General features: G+C 36.8%; 1 protein-coding gene across 4 annotated transcripts; it reads left to right on the top strand.

The window, feature by feature from the left end:
* The first annotated feature begins 7,073 nt into the window (after positions 1-7,073).
* Positions 7,074-18,078, top strand: PACRGL (parkin coregulated like). Of its 4 annotated transcripts, none has more exons than XR_003254746.1 (8): positions 7,074-7,217; positions 9,782-9,849; positions 10,921-11,011; positions 12,198-12,332; positions 14,032-14,139; positions 15,161-15,241; positions 16,580-16,693; positions 17,087-18,078. XR_003254746.1 is itself a non-coding variant. In XM_026072988.1 (8 exons), the coding sequence occupies exons 1-7, from the start codon at positions 7,077-7,079 to the stop codon at positions 16,634-16,636; spliced, it is 681 nt and encodes a 226-aa protein (XP_025928773.1). In that variant the 5' UTR covers positions 7,074-7,076; the 3' UTR covers positions 16,637-16,667; positions 17,087-18,078. The 4 variants fall into 4 exon arrangements, 2 of the variants coding, with proteins under 2 accessions (XP_025928773.1, XP_025928772.1); XR_003254745.1 differs by having other exon boundaries at positions 16,580-16,715; XM_026072988.1 differs by having other exon boundaries at positions 16,580-16,667.
* Positions 18,079-19,014: the final 936 nt, after the last annotated feature.

Below are 19,014 nucleotides of genomic sequence, written 5' to 3'. Positions count from 1 at the left end.
GAAAAACCAATAATAACTGCAGCYAGTGCTATATATATATACAGCAATACAGTACAGCAGTACAGTAGCTCATGACACCACACGTAAGACTATACAAAGTGATATCACTAAGATGGAGAAAAAACGCTAATATTTGTAATGTTCTATTGATGTACACACAATATCTTACAGTATTTTTCCTTCTAAAATATCCATCCACCAAATATGTTTAAAATGTTACAGACTAGTTTTTATTACAATTATCAAGAACAATGAGACACAGCATGAAAAGTATTTTTTTTAAACGAACACATTTTATTACAAGCATTCTGATCTATATTCCCCAYGTCAACATTCAGCAAGATCTTACAATATCCAGGGCCAGGTATAATAATGAGGAAGCCAATCAAGGCGGGTAAGAGCTGAAAATTCATAGGCAAAGCTAACTGTAACAGCAACCTTTTAAGACATGTATGAATCGAAAGGGATTGAGACTGTGTTAGGACTCCTAACTCTTAAAATATCATGCAAGTTAGGCAAAAAATATCCATAAGTTTCATCCCACCAAATTCTAGGAATTCAGGATTATTTCAGTCTGTATTTCTTCAGTGGTGGTGAGAGAGTTAGGCCCCTCCACAAGAGGGTCGAGCCCGCCCAAGATCGATGGGGCCCTGGCCCTCAGGTGCTTGACCCTCACGGACTTGCAGCCAGAGCGTATCTCCTCATACAGTGACGCCTGGTGTCCCGTGCCCTGGCATGAGGAGTACTTCCCTGAGTGCCAGACACAGCAATTTGTCCCAGTTCAAGAAGCAAAATGTCCATGACATGACAGGGACACATCTGTCAGTCGTCTGCAATTCCGTGGATGTCTGTCTCAGAGTCCCTGATTTGACACACCGTGTCTCACTGCAAGGCAAGCAGTGAAGTCTACATATTCAATGTTCAAAATACAGCTGGGTGCTCTGCTGTACCATATATTGCTGGACCATAGCACTTTTTTTTTTTTTGGGGGGGGGGAGAGGAGGAGGATATTTTTCAGGAAACTGAAACTCTGAATTAAGCCCTGCTCTTGCACAGAGACTGGAGTTTTACTTGTCCTTTTACAACCCAGGCATTTCTATGCCTCCAGGAACTCAGTGGGAGCTGCAGACTCCACAGAGGCAATCAGGGGCATTTTGCTTCAAGCAAGGCAGCGGTTCAGACCTCCTGCTGATTTAGGAATTGTACTACTACTTTTATCCACACTTGACTGTTGCTGCAGTTTGTTCTGTATTCGCAGAGCAACTGTAGCAGATATACGTATAAAATGATGCCAAAACATTGAACGAAAAATAAACCTCACTCAGAAATGCAGTTCTGTTTTCTTGTTATGGAGGTAAGCACTCTGATTTGCATTTTCTACCAGGGACTTTCAAAGGCTTGCAAGGTATGCTTTAAAAATATTGGATTTTTCTGAGGTACTTACCAGCCTACAGAATTTATGGATAGAAGGCTATAAATCTTTCTATCATAAGAGTGCCTTCAGTAATGTGGAATAGTAAAATAATTTTGTGAAAGTACTTTAATTTCTGCTGATTTTAGTTAAAACATTTAGAAATTGAACAGAAAATCTCCCCTCCCCTCCATTAAAATAGGGTTGCATTAAAATATGCAACCCTATTTTTTTCTTCTGCAAATGTCCTCACTTAAAACTTCCAATTATTGGCAGATATGAGTTATTTGTGTTGGACAAAACTAATTATGAAATGCCAGCATTGGCCAAAATCCAAGGCCAATGGTAGTTTTCAAATAGTCAACAACTACTTTTGAATACTGTCAGTGCATTTTCCTGTTGGTGTGAAAAATCAACAGAATAGCCTATCTTATCCATTTGTAAAGTCACATACAGTTCCTCATTATTAATTACAGATGTGAAAAAGAACGTGTGATGATGGAAAGATTGTATATCATACAATTTAAGCAATAACAAAAAAAATTTTACTTGGGGATTTACTGTTGAGTGTTTGAAAGAATAAACATCTCCTGAAGAAAGCAAAAAMCATTCTGATGATTAATGGGGTCCACAGAATAAAAATATGTATTCTTTAAGCAAAAAAGTCACTTACTACATTCAGATATGTTAGTTTCTCTGAAAACAGCAACAAGAAAGTTCGATCCTTACTGAAACATTTGAAACRCAAATAAATAATTGCAAGTGGAATGTGGATCGATGCCTGTAAGCCAAACTTTTGTCTTATAAAAATAAAACCAAAATGGAACCTTTCTGAAATCTTTTCCTATGAAGAAACAGGATAAAAATGAGTGGTAATTTCATATTAAAAATTACCATCCTCTTTCTAATCACAAATATATAAGGTAGGTTGAAAGCAGCCTTTTAACCTTTAATCTTTCTTCCTGTGCGTGTTTCGGTGTCTGTAACCCAAGTATTTAAGCTTTGATTTGTTCAATATGCAGCCTTATTTCCTTGACACCTTTAACTGAAGTTTCCGATCAGGCAACCCAATTACAGCTTCCAGCACTCCAGGATGATCTCCAGGGAGTCACTAGCCTCTGGACAAACCAGGGCAAAGGCTGGAGGAGCAACTAAAATTTCTACTGCATTTTACATGTCCATCTGATTGAACTGACTGATGGGACCCCAGGAGGAAAGCTGGATGCGGTCAGGCTGCCACGGCCCCACGGCTGTTGCTGGAGGGCTCGCCCTGAGAGTGGCTTTGCCCGAGGCCCGCGCAAGCTTAAAATCCTTCAACCCCCACCCCCAAGCGCCTGGCTATCGGGGCGGACGGGGATCCTGAAGCCATAGAGGGAAGCCGCTAGCATTCCACAGCAGGGATTATTAAAGATGGGGTGATCGTGGACATGGAAATGGGCTTTCCCTCCTGCGTGCCAGGCCTGGGAAGCGCCCAGCTTCGGCGCTGCTAAACCGTCCGGGCGCCTCCAACGGCCCGGGCGCCTCCAACGGCCCCGGCACCTCCAACGGACCCCGCACCTCCAACGGACCCCGCACCTCCAACGGCCCCCAGCACTCCCGCTCCGCTCCCCGCCCCCGGGCCCGCGGCTGCGCATGCGCTCTCCACACCGCTCCCTCCCGGGCTCTGTCCCGCGCGGAATATTGGCCTCTCGGCGGCCCGTAGCTTCCCTGGTAACCGGCCGGAAGCGTAGCGGGGCGCGGTGCCGTGGCCGCCAGGTGAGGGGCGGCGGGGGCGCCCTGCCCCGGCCCGCCGGCAGCGACAGGCCCGGGCCCGGGCCCAGGCCCTGCGGTAGCGCCTCTGCGAAGCGGGGGCCGAGCCCCGGGGCGGCGCAGACCCGCAGGCAGCCCCCGGCCCCTTCGCCCGCGGGCACTGCGCGACCGCCTTTCCCGGCCCCGGTTTCGGCCTTCGGGGCCCGGAGGAGAGGGATCGCTGCGGCCCGCGGCCCTGCCCCGCGGCCCCTAACGGTAATGGTGCTGGGAGCCCTTCTCCTTTTCTTTCTCTGCCCCAGCTGCGCTGCGGGAGGGCTGTCACTCAGCCGGGTAAGTGAGCGAGTTCGATTTCCAGACTCTCCCTCCTTTCATTCCACCTTTCTTAAGTGACTTCCAGAAATCAAACTCCAGGCTTCACTTTTTCTCCTTTGAAAGGTAGCTTTTAAATGTGCTTTTTATGTTTCTGTTCAAGGATTTCTGTCTTCTGTTTGTCGTCTCATAGTAGGATGGTTCACTTCTGTGTTCAGCCTTGTATGTCACTTGTTTGATTTATAGCTGTTTTCCTGCTGTCTGATTTCTCTCTAAATGCATGTGATTCTGTCACCGCTTGACTACACAAGAACTTTCATCTTGTTCAGAAGGCTGAGACCTCCTTGTGAAAAGCCCTTTTTTCTGCTCTCTGCTACCTCCTCCTCTGACAGTGCATGTATGCTTTATCTCAGCTGTGTTTTTTTTAAACACAGTTATCACTGTTCTTGACTCCCATCTTCACCATTACCCCGGAGGGCTGACATTGTTTCTGTCTGTTGTCACACCTTTTATTTTTTACTTCCTCTGATGGTAGGACCAGTGATTTTTTTTGAAATGCATCTAGATTTTGTCATTATTTAACCTCTTAGTCCTTGACATGTATCTTCGTTACCTCTTGGAAGAGGAGAAGTTTTATTATAAGCAACTGTATTGTTACCACATTATCTTTCCTTCTAAATGTTTGTAGATTTTCTATAAGCACAAGGTCAATTGCAAAAAAATTRACAGTACTAACTTATTTGATCTATGTACCTGATTAAAATAGACTATGACCACTGCTTGCCACATGAGAAGATCATTTGTCTCTCAACAAAGCTCTTCAGAATACTTTTCTGAGGAAAGTATTAGTGTTATTTTTTAGCAAGAWAACTGTTAGCATTATAAGCAAGTGTATGTTTCAAATGTTTACACTGATAGCATTATTTTATGATGTATAATGGTATCTTATGATATGTAACGGTAATGTCAGGAACTTATCTTGCTATTTTATACTTTTATATTATAAAAAATCTCAATTCCTATTTTTCTGATAGTTAGAAATGCGTTTTCTAACTCTAGTGAAGTTTTGTGATAATAAGCTGGCACTTACAGAATCAGTACATTTTCTTCTGAGTTACTGGTTATGCTTTAGGGCTTCAGAATTATTTTTGGTTTTAACGATTTGCATTTTGCAAAAATAGTAGTTCCTGTAAGTGGCATGTATGTTTTCTATGTCTTCTGAAAAGACTTAATTGTCTAATTGTAGTATGTTAATTCTTCTTTTAAGAAGAATCATCAGTGGAGACAGCCTATATGCTAAGAATGAAATTAAAGAGATTCCAAGATGTACAGTGGATGAAATGATTCAAATCACTAGTACTGATTAAATTGACAGTCAAGAAATATTGGTTTAAACTTTCCGTTTTAGTTTTGCTTTGTATTTGGATTTCAGTTATTTTCCTACATTTGGTTGTCACTTGTTGATAATCATTATAATACATTGGTTTGTGGTGTTTGTTGAACTACATGCTACATTTACTTCTTTCTACATGCCATAAGGACATAGTGTATCTATACATGTTCTGGGACACTTTCCACTTCTGAGTGGAAGCAGAGATATTTCTAAAGATTTACTGATTTAGGTGAAGCCAAAAGACTTCATAACTAGAAGTTCTGTCTGACGGGAAGTAAGCATTAAGTGAGACCACCTAAGCAACAAGGACTGCTTTTATAAGAATCTGGCAGAGATTGGGGTAGGGGGTTCTCTTCCCCCCCCCTCCCCCCAGGGAGGGGAAGCAGCATAAGAAAGAATTTCTGCCTCTCTAGTTCATCCTCATCTCAGTATTTGGAATTTGCCTGTGTGTTGGTAAACAGGTGCCGTTGTCTCACAAAGATGATGGCTGGATGACAAGAGCCCTGGTCATCCTTATGGCAATATGTTTGCTTATTTGTATTATTTATTCTTATTGTTTTTATTTCTATATGATGTCATTTCTTGTTTAATAAAGTAATGTCACTTCTTATTTACCAATTTTTTTCTATCCAAACTGTGCCTCAGAATAAATCAAGATGAAAATTAATAATAATGGACAAAACTAGCATTTTCACACTTCATCATTTTATTAACATCATGTAATATGTGTTCGATAAGTAAAGCAACATGGAATCATTCTATGTTAAAAAAACTTTATATATTAGATGAAGTCCTCAGCTAATATTGTTAATTAGTTGTGGTCACTATGTTCTTCAAGATTTTGGAAGCATTAAATAATATCTTCTTCACGCTTGTAATTTTTTGGGGAGAAGAGTTGTGCTAAAAAGTGAGAAAGCAAGATATCTTGCTTTTTCACTTTGAAACCACTAATAATGTGAACTAAGTTTAGCTGAGTAGGACAGCTAGCTGAATCAACTGAAATGAAAAAAAAAAGAATTCTGTACCAGTAAAAACAACAACAACAACAAACCCCAGAAAAACAGAAAACAACCTCCCCCCAACTTCATCCCACCCCCACACAGCATTTCAGAAACTGGTTCTAAATATATAATATAGAACTTCTACCTATCAATGCTTTGACTTTCTTTAGAACTTGGGCCATACATAGAYGCTGCTTAAATATTTAATTGGGATTACTTCATCCAAATGTGGCAGAGGACTAAAAAGGAAAATAATTTTGCTCTTACGAGTTTTATAAAAATAGGTGGCTGGATAGAGGGAAGAGATCCTATACGGATTGAGAGAAAAGATGTGATTTCCTCTCACTTTATTTAGAAACCGAAAAATTAATGTTTATCTGTTTCGGTATGTTAGAAAACATCTGAAAATCTTGTCTTTTCCCAGGAACAAGTTACATTCTGCATCATAGTGTCATGTTTGGTGTGTTAACTAGAAAGACAATAGTCTAAACAATTTCATCCTAATTACATGTATTTTAGTATAGTCGATGCATTAATAATTAGAATATATGTGTATTTATCTTCATTTTTAAAAATGTATGCAGAAAGTTATTTTTTGCAAACTAACAAAATACTTTCATTTTCTTCCTGGAATTGGAATTTATTTTCTGTGTTCTTTTTTGCTCCTTTACATTTCTGTTCTTTTCTCTTACTGATTCTGCTTTGGTTTTTGTGTCCTGAGTCCCTCTGCTTACTCTCGAATTCATTCCTTCATCCTGACCATTCCCCAGATTGTTATGTCTTCTGCTTTAACTGTACCAGCCACAGCCTAGAAGGGTTTTTTTTCCCCCACTCTGGGCTGCTCTGCTGGGCTGAGCGCTGGTGCCGCTCTGATTCCTGTGGCTACCCTAAAGGCAAACTGTAGCCAATTTCACTTTTGCTGCAGGTGTCTCACAGCAAAGAAATAAAAGAAAGCAGCACAGGACTAGAAGATGTGGTGATGTGCATTTGAAAGATGGAGTGACTGGCTCCTCTGTCAAAATTGTGCTATGCTCTGTTTAGGATATATAAGGATAAGCACTTCTTTTGTAATATATTTGTTCAAATTTTCTTCACTGTTTGTTCATGTGAATCTTTGGACTCAGGTATTCTAACCCTTAATGTAGTATCGTGTAGGAATGAGAATTAATTTATGTTTTTCATCGTTTCTGTTCTGGAAAGTAATGTTATAAGAATGTCATCAAGCATCCGAATAAAACCGAAGACTGCAATACAGAAGAGCAAGACATCTTCTCCTTTGCCTTGTTCTCCAGAACCTGCAATTAAGCCACAGCCAAAGCCTAGTGACAAACTGAATCCCAAAACTATTGATCCGGTATGTATAGATAGTGGGGGTTTTTTGATGGCTTAAAAAAAAAAAGCGTTTTGGGGAAATATGCTCTATGCATCTCTGTTCTTGTGCTCTTCCTTGGAAAATGCTGAGATAGGAATATTTACTAGACAGACCTATGGTCTGACCTAGCATGCTATTCGTAGGCAAATTCCTCATATACTGCTTGGCTCTAAACAAATACCAAAGTTCTAAGGAAGCTCTGTAAGTAAAAAAGTGATTTTTTTTTTTAAGAGTAGGCCAACATGTTAGATTTACTACAGTTACTGTGTTTATTACATAAAGTATTTAATGCAACATATCTCAGATGTGCTTTCCAGATTAACACTTATTACTTTGCAGTTCTCTCAAAATAAGTGTCATACCTGGGTGGAACTTCCATATTGAAATGTTGGGGCAGGGGGGGGTTGTAACAGCCTTAACTTGCAGAAACACTGTTTTCTTTATTTTCTGATGTATCTAATACAGTTAGCAGATGACTGATAGACTTTTTCTTTTAATCACAACTATTGACAACTAATATTGTTTTTTCATGTCCTGAAAATTTAACTTAAATTTTTCATTTCTTTACAAAAATTATGTGCAGTAACAATTAACTTAAAATTTTGAAGTATCTTCTTTTGGCCAATAATATTGATGCCAGAAATGCATCCTGATCAGGAATGCGGTAGAAGGTAAAAAGGTGTGCAGAAGTGTTGTTTTTCATAATGCATCCTTTTCGTTTGTTAGAGTTCTCTTGTAGGAAGCAATGTCCTTACTTTAGAAAATACATGCAGAAGATGCTTCCTCTGGATGCTGGTCCARTTCTCTAAATTTAAACTAAACTTTTGTTCCCGTACATTCCTTGATATCAAAGCACAGTTGCCTGAGGCATAAAATGGTTATTACTTTCTTTTAAAAAGAATTCTTGATACAACCATGGTTTGGGTGGCAGTTCTTTATTTTCTGTGCTCCTTTCCCCACCCAAAAAAATCTAGGACTAAGAGATAAAAAGGATTATTTTCTAATTATAAACTTGTGCTTGGCCCAGTGGGGTAACTGGTCTCAGTTATGGCTTTGATAACCTGTGCCACGTTGTGCAAGAAAACTAAGACTCAGGTAGTATCTTGAAGATCATCTAGACCTCATAAAATCTAGTGAATTAGTTGACAGTGAGAATTATGTGTCAGAAGTCTCTTACTGAGTCCCTCAATCAAGAGAAAAAGGCAGTTCATGCCTTGCTTCTAAGTAGAAGTTTTTGGAAAAGAATCCCGCAAGAATCAGACATTATATTTAGTAGGATTTTGTAAATTCCTGCAGAAGGCTGGCATCTTAAAGAAAATGGCCCATTTGATGTGGATCGCCCTCACACGTAAGAAAGAAGCTAATCATTCAGGGAAAGTCCGTTGAAAACGAGGGAGAGACTCACCTTAACTCCCCAAAACTGTGCGCATGTAATCCTTTGCGAAGTACTTGGGATCTCTGGAGAAGACTAATGAAAGGAGCTTCTAATTTCAAGGAAGTCCTGTGCCTGGAGAACTAGCCTTGAATGCGTGAGTTATAGCTCACCACTGGGTCATGCCAGCCAAACGATTAGGAATATCACAGGCTTTTTAGAAAACTTTCAGAGTGCAAGGTACTTAGAAGAGGTACTAGTCTGCCGTTAGCAGAGACTGAATATTTTCTAACTGTGTGGGGGGATTTTTTTTCTCTCRTGAAACTTTTTTGTAAGTGCTACAGTGACTCAGTTAAGCCAAGATAAAGTCAAATCATGCATGCAAAATTTTAACAGAATGTTAATGTAAGTTCAGTCACTCAAAAGATAGGAATTCAGATTTCATAGTATTCCCTTGCATATGTGCTTTGTGATAAAGTCTTTAATCTGGAAAATTGTATTGAATGATCATGCTAATAAACTATCATAGTTCATGTGCATAAGAAGGATATATGTGATTAAAAAATAAATTTGTGTAGATGTTCTCTCACATGAAGCTCCTTGTCTCCTTTTCCAGTGAGTTCTCCCTAGATTCTCACCCAATATCAGCTTCCCCACTAATTTCCGGTGCCCTCATACCATCTTCCCAACATCTGCAGTTTCTGCCACATCTTGCTGCCTTGTATTTTTATCTATACTCAGATCAGGCTGGAATGGAGTAAATCTGTCTTCTGCACGTTACCTATGTAGCAGCAACAAGAATATCAAAAGAGTAAGAGATCYCTAATCTGTCAAGGAGAGAACTAGTAAAACTTCAGTGTTAACGTTTGCATGAAAAAATAGAAAAATAAGAGGAGCATTCCATCAGCAGAGCACTGACTATTTATTATTTGTTAATTTTTAAACCTTCCTATCCAGACAGTTTTGGGAGGCATTTAGTTTATCAGTCTCTGATAAATGTGTCAAATATATTTTTTTTCCATCCCACATATGCAGTTCTTTTTTGATTTTTTTTTTTTAATCATATGAATAAGTTGCATTTTTACTAAACTGCAATTCTCACATATATTCAAAATAGTTATCAAATATTACTATTATGAATGATACATCTCTCCATCTCCTTTTGTCCTCACAGTTTGGTGATCATTCTAGAGCACCTTCTGCATTTGCTGCTATTTATGCTAAAGGTGGTGTTCCATGCAGGTAATGTGGGTTTTTTTTCTTTATTTTTTGTTTTACTTACTTTCTTATGGTTAGGTAGAATTAAGTAGATTGAAATAAGTCTGTTCAAAACTGCTTGATCTTTATAGATAGGCTGTTTGATTACATTCACTTCTGAAAGTATTTCTATATTTTAATTCCTTTCAAAGAAGGAAGCAATTTCCCATATGTCTGAATTTGTCTTCTTTTGGTCTTTTTTTATGCTGTGTTGATACTGAAGCTGCATGTTTTCAAGAGTAGCGAGGTACTTGCGGATTTGGTTTGCCAAGCCTTTTCCATGACAGAAGTTGATTTCTTCATGTAATAGTGTTTTCTTCCCCCTACTGACAAAGAAAATAAAATTAGTGCCATTTTAGCAAGTAAACATCTGGCAGCCTTTTTGTCTGCAGTAAGTAGTATAAGAATATTTTCTTTAATATTGCATTTCTATAATTGTCAGCAATATCAGATATTAACAAAACTACTTATAAGTAGTAGTCTGTGGATTTTTTTAATTACTTTTGTTTATTATATGTAGTAGGCACTCTTCTCTAGTGTTCTGTCAAGTGGATGCAGAGCTGCGTAATGCTTTTTAAAGTAATCATTAATACATGTATATACACCTATAATAATCATTAATGTTTAGTCCTTTTCTGTATCTTAGTAATGAATGATGAATTCCAGTATGATTTTTTTTTTCTTTTGGTTTCAGCTGATTTCCCTTACCAGTTGTTATTGAGGAAAGTGTTTATTGACTTTTATCAGCATAAGTAACTTTGCACAGGGAACATCTTTTGTGTCAGTATGAGAGGCATGCTATAATTTTTGTAACTTTTATTTCTGATTTCTGTGTGATTGGGAGTAGAACTTAAACTGCCATGTTGGGAAGCTGTAATAGTTCCACTCTTATATACCATTAAAAATTTCAATAAGAAGGGCAACATATATTGAAATTGTGTATATAACATTATAGTACTCTTGCAAACCAACTGGGGATATTTCCATGTGAATAGTGTTAGCAATAAATTATATATAACAATATTTTAATCTGTTAAAACTTAATTTATGTAATAGGTTAATACATGGCGCAGTAAAGCACAGACTACAATGGGAATGCCTTCCTGAAACTGTTCCTTTTGACCCTCTTCTTATAACTTTGGCAGAGGTAAACTCACTTTTCTTTTAAAGTAGTGACCTATGTGCTGAAATGAGTGGGTCTAGACAGCTACCTTGGTGAAAATTGCCCTTTGTGTGTTACATCTGTACAATATAAATAGCTCAAATTGCGTTTTATACCAGGTTAAGGTAACTAACTCAGACTCACCTAGTAGGGAAATATGCAAAAACATTTATGGAGATCTTGCATGAATGAAGGTGGCTGGTAACCTTGGCTTTTGTAATTCTTTAGTTAGAGTATTCTGGGAGAGCTCGGTAGAACTATATAACTTTCAACATACTGGCTGGATATAAGGATCTCAGCCTTCCAATTGTTGAATGAAATTCTTGGATCCATTTGTGGACTTGGAGGTTCTTTTGTAAACAACCAATTTTGGGGGGATATAAAGCCCACCTACTGAAGTAAGAGTGCTCTGCTCCATAGATTGAACTAATTCAGGGGAAATAGAACCCTGTAAACAAAAGAAAGAAAATAAATACTATACATGTCCAGGCTTCTGTTTTCTTAGCATCATCCATGACATTTATCACCAAATACGCCAAATACGCTTCAGGAATCTGAGTGTTGAATCTAGTATGGAAGGTGGAACATAGCGCACACTGTAGAGGGCTTTTTTTTTTTTTTTTTTTATTAATGAAACAAAACTGTCAATATCTGAAGTGGCTGAGAGCTCCTATTAAGGAAAGAAGAAAGAGATGGCTTGTGAATCTTTGAGTTCTGCTACTCAGGTCTTCACTAGGAGTGTGTATTTGTACTGTTTACAAGATTTTGCTGGTTTCTGTTCCCTCTCCTCTCCCACTAGTTCCCTTTACTCCCCCCCCCCCCTTAAGAGTAGGGAAATCACTTACAAATACAGCCTATTCTTGTTCATGGGCTTGTTGAAAAATGAATTTGGGTAAGTASAATAAAGATAACGCAGTAAATATATTGATTGAATTGGCAGTATTCGTAATGTGAGGCTTAATATTCAATATTGCAAAATAAAAATGAATAAGAATATTCAGGGAGCAGAGTTGTACTCAATGGATCCACATGGTGGAGTAAGTGTATTTAATGTTTTGAATTGATGTAATAAAATCTAAACATTAGCTTGCTGCTAGTGGGATCTTTTTAATGCTGTTTTGTTTAAAAAGAAGATTAACTATTCAGCAAACATGTTTTACATTTTTAACAGGGCCTAAGGGAGACAAAACATCCCTATACATTTGTTTCAAAGGAAGGTTTTAAAGAGTTACTTATGGTTGAAGATGCTACTGAAAAAGCAGTCCCCTTGTTGCCTCGCCTAGTTCCAGTGTTAAAGGCTGCATTGGTATGTCTGACTTTTCCTGGAGAGATTTTCATAGCTTTGTTTATTCTTGTGCCAGTGAAGACTGCAGTGAAAATATTAATGTGATAAATCTGTAGGGTGGGGTGGGGGGAGGTGTGTGTTTCTTTTCCTCATGTTATCCCTGCCTTGTTTCTGTTAGACAAGTGTGTCTTTTAAGTTCAGATGAGAAACTCCTTGAATACCTTTATGTCAGTAGATCTGGGCAAATTTTGTAGAAATATTAAGAATCTGACTGGAGAAAACAGACAGAAATAAATGTAAGCATTGGTGGTGTTTTTATATGTATCCATAGAATAAAACATAAAAAAGAATGATATAAAGTAAAATGAAGATGCCAGAATAAATACTCATCTGTTGCATTCAAAGATTCAAAAATGCTGCAAGGATAAAACAGAGTATGTCAATGAGAAAAGGGAATAATAGAGCTAAAATGTTTAGGTCATATTCTTCATTTTTAAAAAGTTTGTAATTTTTGTACTCCTTCAGAAAATAAAGTGAGGTAAAAATATTGGCCTGGGAGGTAGTTTCTTTTGGGTCTTTTTCATGTTATTTTTCAGAGCCCTTTTTCTTGTTCATCCACTTTCTTTAATCTAGCTGTGCTTCAGTTCTGGTTTTAGAGAAATGGATGAACCTTCAAAAATTTATTGAGATCACAAATCAGAAATGTAGTAGATGACCAGTATTGTTTGTTATCAGTGTCTTTGGTTTAGTCTGGAAGATAAAATTCAGGAATTATTCTTGTCTTACACATCCAGTTATTGTTATTGTTCATCTGATAGCTTTCTTGTTGTGTTATTTTGGTATGATGTCTTGTTAAACTTTCTACTGCACATGCAATTGATGGCTTCTAAAAAAAAACCAAAACCTTCAGGTCCCAAATACCAAAGTGGAAAAATAACTGACTAAACAAAGGTCTGTATTAGAACAAGAAGAAACTAAGTGGTCATCAATCAATTTTTCTGCTAAGGGAAGAATAATATAACGAAACCATTAGAGAAGTCAGGTATAGTAGAACCTTCCCATGGGTGTAATAGGGATAAAGAAGCACCACAGAAGTAGCCAGGAGAYTGATAATTGGTGACGAGTGGCAAAGCTGTAGTTGGCAAGGACCTAAATTCAGTGGTTCAGAAATTCATTGGTTCCTGTGTTTTTCCAGCAAAGACAATAATTGTTATGCATTACTTATGAGTTAATCTGAATTTATTAAAGTTGCAACTAAAATGTGGTCTCCCAATTTCAACATATCCACATTTTAAAGGTTCTGTCTATTATACAGTGGAGCACAGTATGCAGGATCCATTCCAAATTGGAATATTTGAGGTAGTAAAGGGTTTCTCTTGACTGCTGAACTTGTTATTCCATCAAACATAAATTATTAGTTTCCTCATCTCATAATAAATGCAGGAGTTTCACTGATGACATTTTGTGAATGATTTTGTTTTCTACTTTTTGAAAAAAGATACTTCTACGTTTAAATGTTATATCTACATACAAATATTCAGTAGTACCTGTATTTCTAAACCTCTTGTAACTTTATAATTAGCAATTACACAGTACTTTTAATTTTTCAAAGTACTATAACAAACTATAATGTAGAGAGTATGGTTTTAAAGTAGTTGTGCATTTGTCTGAAGATTACTCTTGGATAGGAATCTATTAATTTTTTTTCTTCCCTTTGAAGGCCCATTCAGCTGATGAAGTATTCGAAAGAGGATTGGATGCTTTAGTTCAGCTGAGTGCTGTTGTTGGCACTTCTCTTAATGATCACCTTAAGCTTCTACTCACAAATGTAGGTTTTTAATGCTGTAATAACAGATCAGCTGTATTTTTATGATATTTTTGTTGAGATGTTTACTGTAATATCTGCAGATATGGTGGAGGGCTCAGCAGTTCCATGAAAAGCATTACTTCATATATTCTTGTGTGCAAGTCCATCATTCTTTAATAATATCATGATTTATAAAGTTCTAAGAAGCGCCAAAAGCTGTTGTTAAAAAAAAAAAGAGAGAGAATAATGGAAGTGCTATCTCTACTATTTAAAAAAGATCCTGCCTTGAGCCCGAGGTGAAACAGACACTATGTTTGAAGGGATGCTTATGTTTACTGTAAAATGAAATTTGCATTTTAAAGTGTATATATTTTCAAAACTTTGTGAAAGTTGCAGTAAATTAACATAAGCAAATATTCCCACTTCTTTCAGATTCTACACAAGGAACTTTTTTTATTACATAAGCTTAGAGTAGRGTTATTGAAAATATTTTTATACTGAATTCTTCTGTGGACGTTCTTCCACTGTCAGACTGGCTTTTCACAATTTAGTTTAGCCTGCTTCCAAAGTGCACTTTTACTGCCAAATAAAAGGATGTTTGAGACACCTAGTGCAGAAGAGAGAATATGCAAGAGTTATTTTAGAGTATTTCCACTGTAGAAAATCCTTTTGATGCACATGAAAACTGTGCAAACTTTTAATGTGGACAGTATTCCAAGAATGACTTCATTTTAAGGTTAATACAACTGTAAAATTTCTTTGGTAAAACCAAAAATCTTCAAATAAGTATTTATATGGCTGCTGTTTATAAGAATTGGGAGCTTTTTTTGGATTTAAGTTTCTCATCAATGAACRTTCTACATTTTTGCCATGAATTCATTCCTTTACTTTGGCATCAGTTACTGTAGAGTAATGGGGTTTTTGCTCTCATTTTCCTAAGATAAGATGAAATAATGTAATAAAACAGAAGTATATTGGACTTTTTGTTTATATTGTACTATATTGTACAACTATTTTTTCTTTTTTTTTACTCTTCAAATAGCTTTCAAGGAGATTAATGGACAAGAAATTTAAAGAAAAAATCACTGTTGCTTTACAAAAGTTGGAGCAATATGGTGGAAAGGTGAGTTGACCAGATGGTTATTGTGTAATCTGCACAGTTGAATGCAGTTTTGCCAAGAAAACTTCACTCTCCAGCTTTCAGATTAATACCCGCATCCTGAAAAGTGCTTATTTTTACATACCATGACTATTCATGTTTTATAAAACACGAGGTTTTGTACTGTGGCAATTTGGGGTGATATGTTCCAGTCCATAATGAAATAGTTGTTTTCATCCATTTGAGGTATTGAGTGATGACAGAAATGAAATTAAATCTATTCTGTATGATCCATATTCTACCAGTTAGCTTTTTATTGTCTCCATTTTTTTTAAACTCTTTYGTTTGTATTCTCCGTTGTTTGAATCTCTGAAGAGCAGGGACCAAAATGTAGGTCTAACACTTCTGAGCTTGTATGCCTTATCAGTAGGCACCTAAGTAGGTTGTCCTGAATTTTATTTTAGTCAGACATGATTTTTTTAAATGTTTTGAGTTTAGTTACTCTTACAGAAAGGCTTTAGAATTGAGTACTTAAGGTTTGGGGGATGGAGCAGGGGAGGAAGGTTCTTCTTCATTTTTGGGTGTGTGCATATTTATTTAAGAGCAATAGCAATGCTGGTATTACAAGTTTTTAAAACATCCTGACAGATAAAGAAGCATTTTTTTTTATTAATTACTTTTATTTATTTATTTGTGTGTAGTGAGGAGAGAAGAGGCAAATTAGCTTTCATCTTGTTCTGAGAATTTAGGCTGGTTAACAGAACTAATCCACTGAATCACTATCCCACATCTAATTCTTATGTCTCCTGATTTCTTGTAGCCTGTCAGTTTTACGAGTGGGTTTTCCTGTGTGTCTTTTATAAATACTGTAAGAAGATAAGGCAGAAAACTGGAAACAAACCCCTAAATTGTGATTATAGTTGTCAATATTATATAATCCAACTAATGAATTTATCAAATATCCATTTTAAATGAGTTATGTTTATGATTACTACATATGTTGGAAGTCCCTTCCAGCATACCACTCCTGTATTTAAAATCCTTCTTATCTCGTGTCTGTATTTATACCCAGTTTTAAATATGAGTTTACATAGCTTTTCTCCCTTGGATGTTTATTGTCCTCCATTAGTCATCTTTCCTCATCATGATGCTACATTTCACAGTTCATTGTTTTCATCCCTTTTAACAATAAATTTCTCAGTAAATATTAACTTTTTTTGTTTTCTACTGCTTCGTTTAATAATAGCAAAGATAACTAAGTGGAAGTTGTGAATTATGTAATTACAAACACTATATGAATAGTCTTATATGTAGTGCTAATATTCCTTGTTTTGTTTAAATTTATTTTATTTTCATCACCAGGCGACTGTTGCTATCATCAAATCGAAAATCCCGACCTATTGTTCTATCTCCTCTTGAACAAGAAATCTGTAGTGATTTGCACTGCAAGGTGAAGCTTGGAGAGAAACTGCCTGTGTACATCACTAATATATTTGGGGTATCACATATTCTCTTACGCTAACCACAGCTCTTCTGCAGTATGATGGAGAGTGGGAAAAGTCGCATCAGTTGGTGAAAATGTAATTATGGAAGACCCTTTAAAATAATTATCTCTGTGGCTGGTATTTGTAAGCACAGAAGTGCACAAACAATGACATTGACTAATTGGCTATTTTTTCAAAAGTATAGTCAATACTGATTTGTATTTTGTCGTAAATTAAATTTCCTTTAATAGTTCTGCAGTGCTTAATATTTTATATGTTTGTTTGATGTAAAATAATTTGACTGTATTTACTTAAATAGTAGCAAACTTTAGTGTTAAATTAAATGTGTATGCTTACGTTTGAAAACCTGTTATTTGTGCCACAGACACAGATGACCCCAGTTTGGATTCATCAGGATAGACGTAGATCTATGCGAACTCAGCTCAACTTTTGCAGAGTCAGCTTTTACAGATGTGAAGCTCAAGGTACCAAACAGGTAGCAAACACTGCAGAATTGAGCCTGCTCAGTGCAGCAGTGTTCTCAGCACACTGTTCTTAGAGCTGGGGAGGCTCTGGAGAGCACGGTACAGAGGCATCAAGGCATCAGGTTGCTCCATGTAGCTGCAGCCTAGGTTTTGCTGGACTAATTCATTCCAGGGAGCTAAATATAAGCAGAGAGAACTGTTTTGGTTTTGGGCTTGTTTGTTTGTTTGTTTTTGGTTTTTTACACCATACTCCCTTGCATTCAGTTCTGTAATGCTGCAGATATGCTTGGGACTAGCTTGTGAATTCAGCCTTGGAAAAGCTAATAAGCTTTGAAATGTGGAAGCTGTAGAGAAACATGCACTAAATACTGTAAAACTAAAGACAAAAAGACTGTAGAGCCAACTTACCCAGCTGTCAAGCCCCGCAGGATGTGGCATTTGTCTATGAGCATACTGGAGCTTGATTGCAAAATGCTTCCCAATAGGTCTTGTAATAAACACTAGGCAGGTTTGATATTGTTCTGAGTTACCCCATGAGGGAGAGCTGACTGAGGTAAGTAACAAAATTTGCCGTAGCATCTTTTCCCTGAGGCAAATTAAATTCTGGAAATAAATTTGTTGAAAGGGGTTTTTTTGTTTTTGTTTTTTTTAAGTCATGAAAAGATGGTGTTGCATAGGGAGTTAAAAAAATGCCTTGGTCATGTGAAAGCATGTTTGGAAAATTACCACTGGGTGGTTATATTAAATTTAATTGAACTGTACTAAGATTAGTTAAGATGTATGTATTTAAGTTTTTAAAACTAAATTAATTTTGTTAGCAAAAACGTTAAATCTGAAGAAATGCAACTGTTTGTTTTAACAGCAGAAAAATAAAAGCARCCATTCTCCTGTGTTTTTCATGTTTGTTTATTTTTTACAAAATGTGCACATTTAGTTTACACGAACACTCTACAGCAAATTTCAGGTGTACATGTATTGTACTACTCTTATTCTACACTGGTGATAGCAGAGCAACCTTCAACATGCCTCTTAACATCCCATCTCTACACCAGAATAGATACCTGATTTATTTTTGCAAAAGAATGTTTGTAGCATTCTTTCTACCTCTTTAATCCCCTTTCACATTTTCTGCAGCAATGTCACAATGAAGATTGGTCTATCTCTGATAGCATTTCACATATTTTTGAATATTAGCATATAAAATCTCTGGACAGTAAATCATAAAAATTAAATGTGTATGTGGGGCAGAAACAGTGTTATGTTTTAGATACTTTTTTTTAAAATCTTTCTAGATTCAGAATTAAGGCAGTTCAATGTAATGATCCTAAACACTGTAGACATAATAGATGATATATAGCTGAAGTTTCCATTTCTTCCTGTTTTTTCTAATAATTAAAGATTAAACAGATGTTAGCCTATCTAGCATCCATTATTAGTGATGTTACTACGTACAGATGCTCATCCTGAGTGCTGAGCTGGAATGGAAGCTTCAAAAGAACTTTTGCCTTTTTCTTCATTAAAGGCAGTAAGACACATACTTATGAAAACAATTCTGGGATCCGGTCAGGTTTTCTTTGAGAAGGGTCAGCTCAGAGGATCCTTAATTTTAAGCAGAGAACTGACACATCCAACAAGAATTAGAAATACAGTATATCAGACTCCTGATATACATGTCATAAAAAATTGAATGCAGATTTATTAGCTAAGTACAAGTGATAGAAGTTTACTAGCATTTGGTGGGCAATAAATCTACCTCTATCTGTTTCTTTTTCTATTTTTTGTTATAAAATGATTCTTCCTCTCATAACTTAGGGTTTTTTTAAGAGGA

Source organism: Apteryx rowi, unplaced genomic scaffold (genome assembly GCF_003343035.1).
Source record: "Apteryx rowi isolate R43461 unplaced genomic scaffold, aptRow1 scaffold_355, whole genome shotgun sequence".
NCBI classification, from domain to species: domain Eukaryota; kingdom Metazoa; phylum Chordata; class Aves; order Apterygiformes; family Apterygidae; genus Apteryx; species Apteryx rowi.
Note: the sequence above shows the minus strand (reverse complement) of the source record. Positions and strands in the feature narration are given on the sequence as shown.